The sequence below is a fragment of the Alligator sinensis genome, unplaced genomic scaffold (assembly GCF_000455745.1).
Source record: "Alligator sinensis unplaced genomic scaffold, ASM45574v1 scaffold318_1, whole genome shotgun sequence".
Taxonomy (NCBI): Eukaryota; Metazoa; Chordata; order Crocodylia; family Alligatoridae; genus Alligator; species Alligator sinensis.
Window position 1 is genome coordinate 183186 of NW_005842421.1, and position 17040 is coordinate 200225.

General features: G+C 42.8%; 1 protein-coding gene across 5 annotated transcripts in view; it reads left to right on the plus strand.

Annotated features, from left to right (window-relative positions):
* MYOM1 (myomesin 1) overlaps positions 1-17040 on the plus strand; it is a 110699-nt gene that overhangs the window by 40707 nt on the left and 52952 nt on the right. For all 5 annotated transcript variants that reach the window (XM_025211681.1, XM_025211683.1, XM_025211684.1 and 2 more), the window contains exons 10-16: positions 160-321; positions 6073-6214; positions 8373-8572; positions 10919-10975; positions 11520-11644; positions 14391-14574; positions 15581-15755. In XM_025211681.1, coding sequence (XP_025067466.1) covers positions 160-321; positions 6073-6214; positions 8373-8572; positions 10919-10975; positions 11520-11644; positions 14391-14574; positions 15581-15755 — 1045 coding nt within the window. The remainder of the gene's footprint in view (positions 1-159; positions 322-6072; positions 6215-8372; positions 8573-10918; positions 10976-11519; positions 11645-14390; positions 14575-15580; positions 15756-17040) is intronic.

The following is a 17040-nucleotide window of genomic DNA, read 5'->3' on the forward strand; positions in this document are numbered from 1 at the left end:
TTCACTTTAAAACTGATGCAAGATCAGAGTTAGGGGGACATTGTGATTGTTTCTTAACAAGAAATTGTCTATTAAAGATGGTCTGTACTATGAGTTTCACTGTATTTAGGGATAGATTTAATTTTGCCGCCTCTCTTTATGAAACAATCTAACTTCTAGGAGTTCTTATTACACCCTCCAAATGGGTTAATATGCATTGGAGTGGGGAACGAGCTACGCTAACCCTTACACACGCAAACAAGGAAGATGAAGGTCTTTATACTCTACGTGTCGTGATGGGAGACTACTATGAACAGTACAGCAGTTATGTCTTTGTTCGAGGTAAGACAGGTGATGCTACCCTATGAATTACACAAGCAGCAAGTAAATGTGGTTACAGAGTTGTTTAAGATGGGTAGAATGACATGACATTGAAGAAATACCCATTTATAGTATGATAATTTCCCATTATTGTCACTTAGAAAATGTGATAGGATACCTTTGGTCTGGTGACACTGCCATATGGAAGAGGATATTTGGACCATACCAGCATAATCATGATTCAGATGAGAAAGTCACTGAATTGGTGCAGTTTTACAATCTTTTCTTGATACATCTTTGAACAGTGTTGCACACTAATCATAAAGAAGAAAAACTCACTTAAATGGTTAATGAGTTCTTGGGGCAATTTATTTGCTAATTTCAGATCACAGTTTTTGACTAAGATTTTGTGCAAGAATTCTGAGGTGTTCTAACACACAAGACAATATGATCCAATAGAATAGATATCAAATAGGGAAGGTGAGTCAGTCTCTAGACTAGAATATATTTAAAATTCACAACCCACTAAGAATAACTTTTTGTGTGTCAGTTTTATATTTTTGTATAATGAAAAGTTCTGTTAGAAAGAATATTCCTTTAAGAAAGTTCTGAACTATCAGATTTCACTGGTCCATGCACTGATTCTATACCTGTCTCAGCTGCCAAAGGCAGCTGTGGTGTGCGATGCTAATGCTAAATACTTTGGAAATTGGGGGGTTTTTCACATGACCAGAGTCATTTTTTAAACTTTGCCAAATTCAGCAGAACCCAGAGAGAGACAGATAACAGCCTGCTTGGAAAACCTATCAAGAGCATAGATATTCACACTTCGTAGAAAGAAACCATTGAAATGTACAGCTGTGACAAGAAAACACTGTGAAAAAATTATAAATAAATGATCATTCTTGCTACTGTTACACCTTTTGCATGAAATACAGAACTGAGTTCTTAATCATTAATAACTACTGAAGTCCTCCTGACACTTTTCAAAGTGGTATGGAAGTTAATCATGCTGTCTTTGCCAAATCCTAATTAAGATAATTGCTTACGTAATTACGTACTTGCTTATTTAATTATTATTAAATTCTTGCTTACTTAGATTTTCCGTACAATTTCAGTTAAATATTTTCTTCACTTCCTATCCTAGCCAATTGCTTTATATAGGTGGTCAACTGCCATATTTAATCCCAACTGGTTGCCCTTCAGTGGTGTGTATACACATCCTGATACCTAGCCCTAAGCCTGTGAGTGCAGAGCAATGCTTAGGATCAGGTCTAGGTTAGGAACACATTTGACAGAGTTTGGAAAGTGCTTTGGCACCTACTGTTTCCATACAGTGGTCACTGCTATCAAGTAAGCATTTGTAAGCAAACAATACTTCCCCTCAATCGGGCGCTGGTCAGACCGCAGTTGGAATACTGCGTGCAATTTTGGGCACCGCACTTCAAGAGGGATGTGGATAACCTGGAGAGGGTCCAGAGAAGGGCCACTCATATGGTTAAGGGCTTGCAGACCAAGCCCTATGAGGAGAGACTGGGGCACCTGGACCACTTCAGCCTCCGCAAGAGAAGGTTGAGAGGCGACCTTGTGGCTGCCTATAAGTTCATCATGGGGGCACAGAAGGGAATTGGTGAGGCCTTACTCACCAAGGCGCCCCTGGGGGTTACAAGAAATAATGGCCATAAGCTAGCAGAGAGCAGATTTAGACTGGACATTAGGAAGAACTTCTTCACAGTTTCTAAACCCAGCCCTCTTTCCTGCCTACGCAGGGGGTCGGACTCGATGATCTATTGAGGTCCCTTCCAACCCTAACATCTATGAATCTGTGAATCTATGAATAGGGGGGAAATATGGTATTGCTTACATCAGTGGGAATTTATCACAGTTATTTCCTAATATAAGTATTGAAGAGAATCTGTGGTACCTCAGATCCTACCATGTGATAAATATTAACAATGAAAGCCTTTCAAACAGTCACTATGGCATACACTTTAAAAAATTGCATTATTAATAATACTAATAATGTTTATAATGTTGCTATATTAAATGAATAATTTATTCTATAAAATATGAGTTATGTAATATAACACTGATACTGCAGGGGGGGTGAGGAACATACAGAGTCCAGACTCAAGTAGCTTTGGCATAGTCCTTGAATGTTCAAATAATATTTTAATATCCACAAGGGGTTATGGTATAATTGGGTCTTTTCCAAAGGTTCCAAAGTATTTATTTTGGAGCTAGAAAGAATAAGAGTTGGAAAAATATTGTAAAATGGGCCATTATAATAAATAATAGAAAATGTGGTAATATTCTGGAAGACCAAGCATATTTAAAATTCATGTTTATAGATAACATGTAAAAATGCTTAATTAACTAAAGCACTATTTTCCTTCAAGTCTGCAGATCCTTTTTGTTTAACTCCACCCCCTACCTCTGTTCTCTTAAGTAGCTCACAACAGGATTGAGAAAATGCCAGGAGTAATTGCATAAACTGATGTTGATCTGGTCAGAAACAATGGCTTTTCTGTGAAAACTTTTCACACAGACTTCTTGGAAAGGTTACAGAATGTTTATTTTTTCCAACAAGTATGTTAAGGTACTTACAGCTATACAAACAGGTCCTGTCCCAAGAATGAGGATCTGGTTGCATAAACAATTTCAGGCCCCTGTATCTAGTTCTACACTTTGGCTTTGAAAGTTTTAGATAAGGTTGGCCTAAAAACAGATACTAAATCAAGGCTTCTCTGATACCTAGGGCCTCAGACTTGTAATAAACATATGAAAGGAAGAACATACTTATCCTTCTACAGTTTCCTTTCCAAAATGAGTGTATCTGTGTAGTGTAGTATAGTAATAGTCAAACCTCAAAGGGTATGGGTAAGCACTCTAGCATGTCTGAATTCCTCATGCTTAAATCTTCTCCCTGATACTGTGGTTTTATGCTGTTGCTATGAGTTTCCTCAATGTATTTACTCCTGATTCTCATCAATATGGCTAAGTACAGATAGTCAAAAAGCCTGAGGCTGAATTGATTCAGTCTTTACAGGTTAGTCTAAACTACAGAGATTAAAAGGAAAAGCAAGGGAACAGACATTCCCTTTTGATTCAGAAAATCCAGCCACAAGCCTGCAGTGGCTAAGGCCAGAAGCCAGGGGCACTAGAGCATGTCTCCCAGCCTGCCAGCCACTGCCAAAGGGAAGGGACTGAAGCTCCAAATCTTTTCCCTGCTCCCTGCTTGAGCAGAGAGGGAGTAGCCAGGCCCCAGCCTGGGGTTAGCACACTGGAGGGTGGGGGTTTAAAGCCCCTCCCTGGCCCACACAGGATCCCAGCCCAGGTCTGCTTGGGTGGGCAGGCAGTGCCTGCCAGGCTTCTGCCCCTGCCCTACTTGGGGAAGGGAGGGCAGTCCCTGCTAGGCTGAGGAGGGGGTGGTTGGGGAAAAAGGTAGTGGCATTGAATTCATAAAAGCTTAAACAAGAGTAGTCCTTTCTCTGAAGCAAGCATGTATTGAACACAGCAATTTGAAACCTCAAACACACAACAAAAAACAACCAAAAATCTTCACCTAAGCTAAGATACAGCCCAGTAAAACACAGTGAGAGCACACATAGCTTAGTCTAATTTAAAATGGAACATACTAAACCAAAAAGACAAGAGAAAGCCATGCATAAGTCTCATGTAATCCTGAGGACAGAGTATCTTCTTACAGCCAGGCATTCAGAAAGTCCTTCTTGGGGAATCAGCAGGTGGTCATAGGTGTTGAAGTGAGGATCCCACAGGCATCGTCTCTACTTGAGTTTTTACAGGCACACTTGCATCCCCGTCTCCCCTTTGGTTGCCTTGACACTACTATACTTGTCACCTGTAGCACCTTTGGCAGGACCCTCATGCATTAATTGTCTTTTGTCTCTGCTTAGGTCTCCCACTTTTTACAGGTTCTGCTTTACAATGTAAATGTAGTTCTCTGCTTTCTTTGGTCACACCACCCCTACCAGTCCGGGACCATCTGTTCCCTTAACTCTGCCTCTAGCATATATATGTGAGGATCATGCAAGGTCTTTGCCAACACCTCCCACCTCTCAGTCTGGTCCTGCAGGGCTTGGCCTTGTGCTCACAGGTGGCAGGGGGCCAGTCCCTCCAGCCCCAGCTCCCCAGCCTCTTCCCCCTCCCCAATGGGAGCCAAGGGGAAATATACCCCCTCCCCCTCCCCTTATCAACTACTTGCCTCAGTCTCTGCCAGAGGTGGGAGGGGGCGGAATCTGCTCATCTTCTGCCAGCCTCCTGCCAAACAGACCTCAGCTGGTGTGTCATGCTGGTGAGAGAGGGAGTTTAAATCCCCCTCCCTCCCCTGTGCCTGAGCCTGCCTGCCCTCACCTCCTGCCTCCTCCACTCCAGCGGGGAAAAGTCTGGCAGGGGCTGCCCCTTCTCTCCCCCTACAAGCAAACCTGGCTGCAGTCCCTAGCTGGGTTTCCCACCTCCATCCCCTTGTCAGTCAGCTCTCACTGCTCCAGCTAGAGAGCAGAGGGGCAGGGCCAACCTTGCTCTCTGGAGCAGACAACACAGCTCAGACCAGGGCTGCAAAGCATTCTGGGATGCTGGGGGGGCTGTGATTTAACTTGAACTAGGAAGGGGTCTGGGACAGAAGTTTCATAAACTGATTTGACCTAATTCAGTTAAGTCTGATACTACATTCAACCAGGTTTATCTTAAACTAGTTTCAGCCATTTTGAAACTGGTTTATATGCACTGAACTTCTGTTCTGTTACAGGTTTAAACCAGTTTCTGATCACAAACCAGTTTATGTGTAACTTATGTCCCTAACCTTCAAGACCAGAATCAAACCCCTTCTTCAGACTGAAGGAACTGCTGGAAATATGAAAATCGGATTCTGACAGTTTCAAACTGCAACAACTGTTTTTCTCCCAAACCAAACTAAGATCAAGTAGTGCAAAAGTGTGTGAAAATATCATGCTCACTTGATTCACTCTTTTCAATTAAAATATACTCAGAATTTTTTTAATAAGAAAAATGGCTTGGGATTTGATTTATAAAAATAGTCACTGCTTGTATTGTCAATTCTAGTTCATCTGCCTTAGAAGAGAAATACTAGTGTTTCCTTAAAAAAAAAAAGGTTTTGTTCTATTCCTTAGTTTGATATTCTAGAAAATTATCATTTCATAAAGATGAATATTTCAGGGAGTGCCTGGTAAAAACCTGGTCACCTTTTGTGGGGGAAATTAATCTTAACTGGACTATAGTGACGGTCAGTGTTCTAGCAATATCTCATCAACTTGTAATTTAATAAATTACCTATCTATCTGTCTGTGTCAGAGAGATCACAAAAATGGAAAGCATGCCCTTGAAAATTACAACACTGTATATTCAAGGACTAGATAACATTGCCAGAACACCTCTGCTTGAAGAATCGAGTTTTCCATTTTACTTAAAATAAGTCATCAGAATGTCATTTCATCAGCCAAGAGATTTTAGTTTAAGTATGCATGACAGCATCCTAATCAAGATGCATGATTCTGGTTTGTTTCAAAGTGTCTGTATCAATTATTGTAATATGCCTCAGCATATTGAATGTTATTAAGTTGTTGCAAAAGGGAAAGAAATGTAGAATTTTTAGGGGGATGTTGGACCCAATCACGGTCCCACTGAAGTTAGTGCAAAAACTTCCTACCAAATAGGAACAGCATTTGGACTTTAGAGAGTAACCTTGAAATAGCTGTCATGCATATTCAAAACATTATATCTCCATTTTCATAGATACAGATGCTGAAATTGCAGGAGCTCCTGGTTCACCCCTGGATGTTCAATGCTTAGATGCTAACAAAGATTATGTCATCATCTCCTGGAAACAACCAGCTGTTGATGGAGGAAGCCACATCCTTGGATATTTCATTGATAAGTCAGTATTTATATCATGCTTTATCTGTAATTCTATTACTGATTGTTGTTGTTCAAAAACAGAGGACATAGAGGAATAAAATGTAGTGATCAAATACAAGGGATGGTATTACCATTACTTACTAGGCCTGTGTGAAGCAGCTAGTATTCGCTTCAGATTTGGCCAATTTGGGGGACAGTGATTCGATTCGGTGATTTAAATCACTGTCCTGAATCGATTCAGCCATATCTGAACAGCCATATCCAAATCGAACAGGCCCCATCCCCTGCCCACTCTCCCAGTCCCATCAATGGCTGCCACACTTGGCCCCAGTGTCCCAGCCCTTTAAAAGAAAAAAAGGCCCTCACTCACTGGCTCCTATACATGTGCAGTGAGCCTGCTCTAATGCACTATAATTACAGTGCATCTGAGCAGACTTGCTAAATTAAATCTGCTGGAGTGTGGTAATTCCTATGTTCCAACAGACTCCAGCATCATGTGTAGCAGCATCCCCACACTGAAAAATGGTGGCAGGGCCGCTTTAACTAAAGCTTGTTAGATGAACTTTAGTTAAAGCAGCCCCGCTGCCATTGCAGTGCAGCGACAATAATAGACGTAATGCTCCGGACACTTTAATTAGAGCAGCTCTCGCAGCTACTCTAATTACAGAGCACATATGTAAACGCCATAAGGGCCTGACTTTCAAAGGTATGAGACACAGAAAGATTCAGCTGTGTGCTAGGGGATTGTTGAAAAGTTTCTTTGTACCTGCCTAAATGCCCTGAGTGACTTGCTGAAGAAAGGTTGTGGGAGTTAAACCCACATGTCCTGAGTCCCAGCCCTGTGCCTGATCTACCAGGTCTTTCTAACTGAATCCTTTGGGTGCTACTCTGAGGGTGCATCTACAAATTCATTCATGTGCCTTTGCTACTGTGCATTATGTTTAGTATCACTAAAATGGGGTACTAGATAAAGGCACAGTAGCTGTGCTAATGTGCAGTAGCAAAGGTGAACTTTTTTCCAACACGTAATATGCAGAAGACATTCTACTGTGCATTAGCACCATGGCAGCAGAAGGCCAAGGTAAACAGGGCTCAGCCCCCCAAGCATGGGGCAGTGGGTAGGACCTCAAGGCAGCCCAGCCACAGGCTCTGGGTGGCTGCAGTAGGGGGGCATGGGCATGAACGCAGCCAGGATTGCAGCCCAGCATGTGGATCACTGACTGCCCAGCACAGCAGGGAAGTATCAATTTATTCTGTGAAGTGGAAAGGACTGGTGGGGGTGCAGATTGAGGCCCCCAAGGTGAGGGGGGCCCCCACCATGGCCTGTTCCCTACCCCTTTCCCCCGCTCCTTCCCCCCACAGACTTACTTGCTGGGTGGAGGGGGTGGGCAGAGCACACATATGCTCCACCTTCCCAAATAATTTCTTCTCCCTCTGCCTGTGATTAGCACATTAGCACGATTTTTGCTGTAACGCACTAATGCACGGTAGACAGTCCACTGCTCATTAAGGTGTCCCATGTAGACATGCCCCATTACAAGCAAAAACATCAGAAATGACAGCTTTTCTATGGACTAAATCAGAGGTGTTAAAGTTATGTCCTTAGGGCTGGGCCATCTGGCCCACAGGACTGCCCACTGGTTCAAAATTGGTAGGCTGATGCTTATCCCACCTGTGAAATAGAATTTGGCTCTTAAACTATGTTTTTTGCCCAGTAAAACTCACTATATTTGTTGGATGTACAGCAGAGGTGAAAATTCTCAGTAATGGGCACAAAAGTTGAGGTATGCACCCCCTGTAAGCACTAAGGGTGACTGGGGTTTGATTTTCCTTAGTTTATGCTGAAGCTGAAATGCTCATTGATCATCTTGAGCTACACGTCAAAGGCTATAAGCATTGAAGTGAGGTCTCTAAAAGGAATAGCCTTAAATCCCTTTCCTTCTGTACTTCATGAAAGAGGCAGTGTAGCTGCAGGGAATTTATTGCCAGCATTCACACAAGGTACTTGAGCTTTGACATCTTTGTGCAGATGTTCTTATGTTGGCAATACATGAGTGCTGAGCAAATTGGTACAAGCAAGCCAATGTATATGAACAACTATTTAGAGTAGTAAGAGGTTGTGTTCAGAGTTTTCTTCCTCTGTCCATTTTCAGTATCACATTTATTTGTTCTTTCAGATGTGAGGTTGGTACCACCAACTGGACCCAATGCAATGACACTCCAGTGAAGTTTGCTCGTTTCCCCGTCACGGGTTTGATAGAAGGTCGCTCATACATATTCCGAGTCCGAGCTGTGAATAATGCTGGAATAAGCATACCATCCCGAGTTTCTGATCCGGTGGCAGCTCTGGATCCTGCTGACAGAGCCAGACTTAGAAGTGAGATGTTTTGATATATTCCCTAAGGGGCTAAAAAAATTATCAGTCATGGAATCATGATGTGTAAGCCTTCAAAGTTTCCACAAGAGGGAGCAATGCAAAAACATATCTTCTTCCTTTGGCAATTTGGATTTCCAACAAGTTCATCTACTCTTTCTTGTAAAATTTATTCTAAAAAAAAGAAAGCCCTCTATCCAAAGCTTTCCTCTAGGTAACTGGAGTGCAGGAAAACAAGAAAAGGAGCAGGGAAGTATGTTCCCTGGATAGAAAACTCCTACATCAGCAGTTTGATTCTTGTCTTTTTTTTCTTTGGAATAGCTGGCATTGCAGCCAACTTCATTCTAAAGTGCTTGAGAATGGCATAAGAAGGCCCAGCTGATTGAACACGCTGTAGAGGGACAGGATCAGGTGCCTAAGTTGGCATTTTTCAAGCTGGTTATATAAGACATTCCAAAAAAGCTACCTAAAATCATATCAGTTGTGACTAATAGCAAGGCAGTGGGGTAGTTTCTGTTAGCAACTGTGAACCTTGTGTTGCAACTTGATATTATGAGAGCAACCAAGCAGAGAAAAAGAAAAACAGCAGCTTCTAGAAACTTGCCAACTCCTTTAATGAGTGATCTGTTAAATTGTATAGTATGGAAAATACAGTTCAAATGGAAAAATATGCTGGCCAAATTCTTCTGTAATATGACCTCAATGACTTCAAAGATACTTCAGCAAGAAATAGTTTAGCCCAGTGGACATTCAGTTTTGGTCACATTGTAAGCTTAGTTTGGATTCATTGTAGAAAATGGAGTTAATTCTGATTTTAACCAGTATAAATGGGATTAAAATATGACCCAAATTCCCTTGGGAGACAAAGTCTGAAAAGTGCCTTCGTGGCTCCTACGTGACTTAGGAGGTTAAAACCCATTTTTAGTAGTAACTTAAGTTGACTCTCAGTGGGTGCATCTACACAAGACGTGTACTGCGAGTTGACTAATTAGCTCAGCAGTAAACATGATATGCTTACACGTGTGCCCCTATTAAGCTGAAGTAAACTAATAAACTCCACAGTTTTTTACTCTGCAGCATTGCACATGTAGATGCTAACCCAGCTGGCAGGGGCACAAGGGTGTTTCAGTGTGGGGGCTGCCTGCTGCCTAGCCCCACACTGAAGCACCCTTGTGGCCCAGCCAGCCCCTCCACAATACAATGAGCTCAGAGGAGCAGTCCCGGTCTGGCATGACTTCCAGGGCCCTCTGCCACCCAGGGCTGCATTGACCTGACTCAACATGCTGCAGTCCCAGGCATGCATTCAAATGGTGTGTCCGGAAGCAATATACACCAGAGCAATAAGCTCCAGAGTTTATGACTTTGCATTAATTACATGTGTAGATATGCCTTATGAGACTTAGGCACCTAAGTATCAACATATCTTTTGAACCAGGACAATAAGCTTGTAACTCCTTTTTGCTTCTGAAAATGTTACCGCCAGCCTCCTTCAGACAGTTTCTCTAGGGTCATATGATCTCTTTGTATCTCATTTTCCTCATCTGTTAAATGAGGAGAAGAGTACTTACTGACCTTTCTAAAAATTCATGAAAGAAAAACATTATAGTACCTGCAAACTTAGTTCATCAAAGTACAGTCCTTTCCCAGCCATCTCATTTGATAATCCTACCTTCTCAATTTTTCTGCTTCAGTCCTGACATAGTACAGTAACCATTGCAGACTTTCTGTCATTTTGAATACAATCCCTTTAGCCAGTCCATCTGCAGGATCCTGGAAATGAGCCTTTATTCTGGCATTCTTCTATCAGTTTCCCTTATTGAAAACTTGCTAGCACCAAAACATTTCTTCAGTATAGAGAAAGAGGTGCCAAGTTAGAGACAAAGCTATTAGTGGGCTCCAGTGTAATATCACATCCGCCCATTTCTTTATCTCCTGTGTGTGGATTTTTTAAAGTGATATGAGTAAATATCCTAATTATTCTTTACAAGCCTTTCTCAGAACATTCAGTATCATTCAGGAGTATGTCCATCCTCAAGTACAACCAGCAGTGTAGTAGCTACAGTAGCATGGAGCTCAGTGGAGGCTAACCATTTAAGTATTGTTCAGCTTCTTGGCTAGATGTTGTAGCAGCCTTGCTATGCTGCTAGCAGTACTTAAGCTAGTTGATTAAGCTAAGCTTGACTAACAAGTGGCAGTAGCAACTGCAGTATAGACATACCTCTAGATGGAATTTACAGGAAATCATTAGTGTAAAGGCTTGGTATGAGCAATAAATAAAAGCCCTCTTTTCTGTTTAAAAACACTTTCTCATTTCTCTGACTCCTGAGTTAATTCTGCACTCTGTTTCAGGTCATCCTTCTGCCCCCTGGACTGGACAGATTATTGTTACTGAGGAAGAACCAACAGGTAAATATGTACTTTCTCTTTAAACAATCTGATCTGAAGTTTATCGAAGCCAATGGAATCTGATGCTTACTGAAACTGAAGCTTACTGAAGCCGATAGAAGCTTATTGAAGCCAATCTTCATTAAATTCAATGGACTTTGGATCAGACCAAAGTCTTCCCAGCTAGAATCACTGTACCTTAAAATATCTATCCCTGTGTATGTTGTCCAAATAAACACACAGATACTGCAAATTTAAAGAGAAACAGTATTTTGGTGATTTTCAGTTCAATTATATTTTGAGAGAAAAATACTCCTAAAGAGTGGTTCATAGTTTTCTAATGGGATACTTTTAAATATTTTCAACCCAGCAATAATTCAGAAATTCAAGTAAGTAGGCACATTTTTAAAGACTTTTAAAATCACTCAACTTTAAGGTTGTCTAATGCAACACAAACAAATCTATTGATGTATTTACTAGAGCACCTGGATAAGGGCTGAGGACTTTCCTAGCTTAGCTGGCTGACTCAAACATATATTTCTCTCTCTTCTATCCTGTTCTACAGAGGGTGTTGTTCCTGGGCCACCTTCAAACCTCCAAGTTATTGAAGCTACTAAAAACTATGTGGTGCTCAGCTGGAAACCTCCTGGAGAGCGAGGCCATGAGGGTGTCATGTATTTTGTGGAAAAGGTAAAATAGCATCAGTGTCAAATGGCATGTCATCTCTAAAGTATATTCTGCCATCTTGCCTAATATTTTTTCCAAATTATGGTACCCATCATTTTTCAGACTTGTGAATTTTCCGTGCTTAGTGAATAAAACTTGAACATTCGCTCAGGAATAACTTTTACTCTTGATTAAGGAAAACTGCAACAGAGAATTAACAAGAAAAAAAGTCTTCATGAAAGAGAAAACAATGTGCCTATAAGATCCTCCACTTTGCATTGCATCATGACATAGCATTCTGGTAGATATAGGCTGACAGACTTTCAACATAAGGGGTTAGTATGGAGGAAACAGAGAATTGTAGTCCTGGGCTATTTTATACAGAAAGTTAGTCTTGTGGGATAGTCTTGTGGGAGATCTGTATGTACATTGTGCTTGGAGGTATCCCTCAGAGAGGCTTCTGTGCTCTCACAACCATCCTCTTCATTGACATTTTCATATGCTCGTTCAGGTCAATACAAATAACCATCATTTGTCTTTTCCAGTAATTGCACAATTGTCAGTTTTAATTTAAGTGCCCTTTGTCTTTCCTTAACCTTCATCATGTTACTGCTGATCTATATGATCCTTTGTGGTTCTCCATTTATCTCTGCTTCTGACAATACCTGTTTCATTCAGGTATTGGCATCCTTCTGGCAATAACTGTCTCATCCACTTCCCTCCCTTGGTCCAGGAATAATTGTCACAGTGCACTGTGAGTGGCTGTACAGTTAAGATGGTCTTATGTGCACTCTTTTCTATTATGATGAACTATGATCTGAGCTAGATTTTTCAAAAAACAATAATGTTTTAATTATTGTTTTTCAAAAAACAAAAATGTTTTAATTATTAATGTTTCTCAAAAAACAATTAAGGAAAACAACAGACTTTGTGGGTTCTTTACTCTGTTCTATTTCCAATCCATCTCATGAAATTTGAATGATCTTACAATGTAAATGAAGTAAATCAATTTATTGACATAAATGGTGGCTCTGCTGAGGTTTTCTGAAAAGCAGATAATGGGAGTAGGCCAATTTTCAGTTTAGGGAAAATTGGCAACCCGGTGTGGCAAGCTTTACCCTTCATTTCTGCCTGTGTGTTCTTTTAAATATCTGTATGAAAAAAGCACTTGTTAACTCATTGGATGCTGGATGACATGGATCAGCTGTTGTGTTCTCTGATAACATTGTTTTCATTTTCTTTGAAACTCTTCAAAAACAAACTGAGGGCTGTCATCTGAAATAGTGCCTTTAGGTAACCGCTATGGGCCACTGCAGTCATGTGGATGCATTTCTGGAATCAAAAGTGAACGTCTATTCACTTGTTTATTGGTTCAATCTATGCAGCTTAGATTAATGTCTAAAGACTGAATCGATTCAGCCTCGGGCTTTTTGACTTTCTGTACTTAGCCCAAATATATCACTTCTGTATCAGCGAAAATTAGCCACACATTAAAACCTTAATTGTTTTTTTAAAAACATTAATAATTAAAACATTTTTGTTTTTTGAAAAATCTAGCTCAGATCATGGTTCATTGTAATAGAAAAGAGTGCACAAAAGACCATCTTAACTGTACAGCCACTCACAGTGCACTCCAATGATCGCAGTCCCTAGATTTATTAGAGAATAGGGGATCTCCCTGCCAAGACACTGTGATGCCAGCCACGCTAACGAGCACATTGTAGTGGCCAGGGAGCTTCAACAAGCACTGTGATGATAATGTATTGTCTCTTTGGTGATTTGAGATATCTGCAAAACTTCTTGTGGAAGATGCTTCTTTTCACATTCTGAAAACTAAAGTCTGAGCAAGTGTTAAAACACTTTGTTCAGGACAGGGCTGTGCAAGTGACCTGCGAGGGGTTAACATAGAACCTCCTAGGCTCATATCTGGCTGCCATTGCCCCTATTGCTTTGGCTGCAGTTGGCGGCTTGGGGCTCTCCATTCCTGCCTCCCCAGCAGGAGCCACCCATGGCACAGCCCATGTGGGATGCCCGCCCCTCCCCGCATGCCAATGGCTCCTCATGAGCCACCATGCCCCTCCCTCACACCATGCTCAGGGCCATCCAGGGAGTTCCACCACACCTCCCCCCCTGCCAGAGCCCAGTTTGGTACAGTCCTCCGCCCAACCCCACACCATTGGTACAGTCCACTTGCTTCCCGGCAGCATTCATACAGTGCTGCCTCCCACCCTCCTCCCTCCTCCTCAGCTGCATTGGTAGGGCCGTGCACCTGCACTGGTATAGCCCATGCTCCTTCCCTGCAACAGACATTGGTATGGCCCACTTTTGCCCTAGTAAAACCCAAAGTAGGGGTGGTATAACCCACCTCTCCCACTCCCTGCAAAGCCATGGTCCCCCAAACCAACCCAGAAAGTATGTTGTATATATGGTAAAAAATGTAATATTTTTCTTATTTGGCACACAATTAAAATGATTTATTTTTATAATAATTGAAGTTTGGGGGTGGTGTTTTTTGGTCTTGCCCCAGGCACCAAACTTCCTTGCTATGGCATTGCCCATAGGTATGGACTCTGGAATCAGTGATCACCTGAAAGATGAGAAATCTATTAATTCATTGTGAGGCCTTGCCGAACAGAAGAGTACAGGGTCTTTCTTCCATAATAGCTGTGCCTTTGGCAGTCCAGATGGAACTGCTTGACATCCTAGATAATTTTCTAAGCTTTGTACTCGGAATATTTGTCCTAAAAACTGTTTCTCCTTTTGATTGCAGTGTATTGCAGGCACCGAGAACTGGCAGAGAGTGAACACTGAGATCCCTGTAAAATCTCCTCGTTTTGCTGTTTTTGATTTGGCTGAGGGGAAATCTTATCATTTCCGTGTTCGCTGTTGTAATTCAGCTGGCATTGGTGAGCCCTGTGAAGCAACAGAATCAACTGTGGTGGGTGATAAACTTGGTAAGTACATCACCAGGTATATTGTACAGTCTCTGAGACTATATAATGGTTACATTATTTTACAGGAAGAAGACTTATGGGTTTTACATGGTTGGCACTACTGTGGACTGTAGATAGTGATATGTTATTTTTTACATAGTTAATCATGACCTGAGTTATTGATCCATTGTATATTTAATGGCAGATACAAAAACTGCAGCAAAGACCGCAAGTAATTTAGTAAAAGTTAAATACGTGAAAAGAAAATTGCACAAGGGGGGAGAGGGAATTCATCCAAAAATCACACTCGTTTTTTGTTTGCAGTTTTTCGCTGAAAATAATTCCTCTATATTGTCAGCCCTTGGTGATGTGTAGGGGGTGCACATGCACACCCTGAGCATGACAGTGCACCCCCTATGAAAAGGCACCACCAACACTGCTAGCGGCACCTGCAGGTGGTCGCTGCTTGCCACCCCTCTCTCCACCACCGACACCACCAGCAGCGCATGTGGGCAGTCCATGATTGCTGCTGGCCACCACCGATGCTGCTGGCAGTGTCTGCAGGTGGTCACTGACCTCTGTTCAGTGCTCGTCCCCCACACCCCCGCCTGCTCCACGACTGCCTGCAGGAGATCCCTGCTTACTACCACCACACTCCTGCCCCCACCGCCAGTGCCGCCACCACCTGCTGGAGCTCACCATGCCCCACCAGTCTCCAGGGGCATGTGGCGGTCATGTTACCAGCCCTAATTATTACTGTTTTACCAAAAAAATATGGTGCTTATAACACTTGCATGGACACAGAGACTCCTTTTTGTGAAAGAAAATCTAAGATAGTAGTCACAGTAAGGACCCACGGCTTTTAAAACATAAGGCTGAATTATGCTAGAAGTTATGCCCTGAAGTCAGTGGAGCTATTTGGATTCACACTAGTGCAACCAAAAAAAGAATGTAAACTATAGTCTATAGTACAGCACAATTCCAACGTTACTGGTCATTCATTTGGTTTTGGTTTTTCCCCCACCAGATATTCCAAAAGCTCCTGGCCGTATTATACCAACCAGGAATACAGACACCTCAGTCGTTGTCACTTGGACAGAACCCCAAGATGCAAAGGAGTTGGTTGGGTATTACATAGAAGCAAGCATAGTTGGATCTGGTCATTGGGAACCATGCAACAACAATCCAGTGAAAGGCACAAGGTAATATATCCAAAAGCATGGAATGCAAGATTTCTGATTTGCTGGCTTTGGTTACCAAATATGGCAACTTTGTTTGGTGGCTTATGTACCACCAAAGTCTGAGCAAGGGACTGGTGGCAGTAATACTAATAATACCAAAGTAGCAAACAAAGGCTTAAATCACTTTAGGATGGGGCGGGCAATTATTTTGGATGGAGGGCCACTTACCAAGTTTTGGCAAGCTGTCAAGGGTCTCATGGGTAGCCTCACCCCTTGACAGGTGCCCCGCCCCTTGGTCGCCATCTTGTGTCCAGAAGTCCCACCCCCTAACTCCTGACCTTTGCCACCAGAAGTCCCTCCCCTTGCTCCCGGAAGTACTCCTTTCAGCAAGGGGTTTTGCCATCTCAGAACCAGAAAAATACCAAATTATATTCTAAAAAGTCATCACCTACAACATTCATTAATTTGATTTCAAAAAATTTTTTGTCCTGGTTTACATACATTTGTGTAGTGTACGTAGTGGTGAATGCACAATAGCTTAAAATGAAGTCTTATTCTTGTATATTGTGGGGAGTGGGTATAGGTTTGTGGCGGCTGTGAGTTGTGAGTATGTGGGGTGTGGGTGAATTTGGGGGGAGGGTGGCTGGGTTTGTGTATGGCAGTGCGAGGGGAGGCATAGGTGCATGTGTATGGAGGGGTGTTCGTGTGTGACTCACCCGATGAACACACACACACCCACACACACACACACTCTGCCCCTGTGCCTGACGACACACGTGCACACACATACAGCCAATCAGTGTCAAAACAAGCGTTTAAACAGAAAATGGAAGTGGTGGAGCGCTGCCATGATGGCAGGGACACAGGGGATGCAGCTGTGCTGGCCTCACCCCCCTCCCTCGCCCTGCTCCCTGGAAGTGAGAGCAACAGAGTAGATGGAACCAGGGGGAGGGCGATGATGGAGTGGAGGTCGGGGGGCAAGGCCACCAGAGCTGGCCTCACCCCCTGCTTACTCCTTGCAGGTGATGGTGGTGGCAGCGCAGGGGGCAGTCGAGTTGGGATGCTGTGGGGGGGCAAGGCCACTGGCTCTGGCCTCGGCCTCCCCCTCCCCCCTTCCATCATCGCTGCCTGCAGGGCCCAATGTGGCAGTGGTGGGGGGAGGGGAGGACTGGGCTGGGCCCAATACAGGGGAGGACTGGGCCTGAGAGTGAGGAGAAGCCGGGCCTCCATGGCAGGGGAAGCAGTGGGCCTGGGCTGACCCAGCAATGGTGGGGAGGATGGGAGGAGCAGGCTCTGAGCCAAAGCA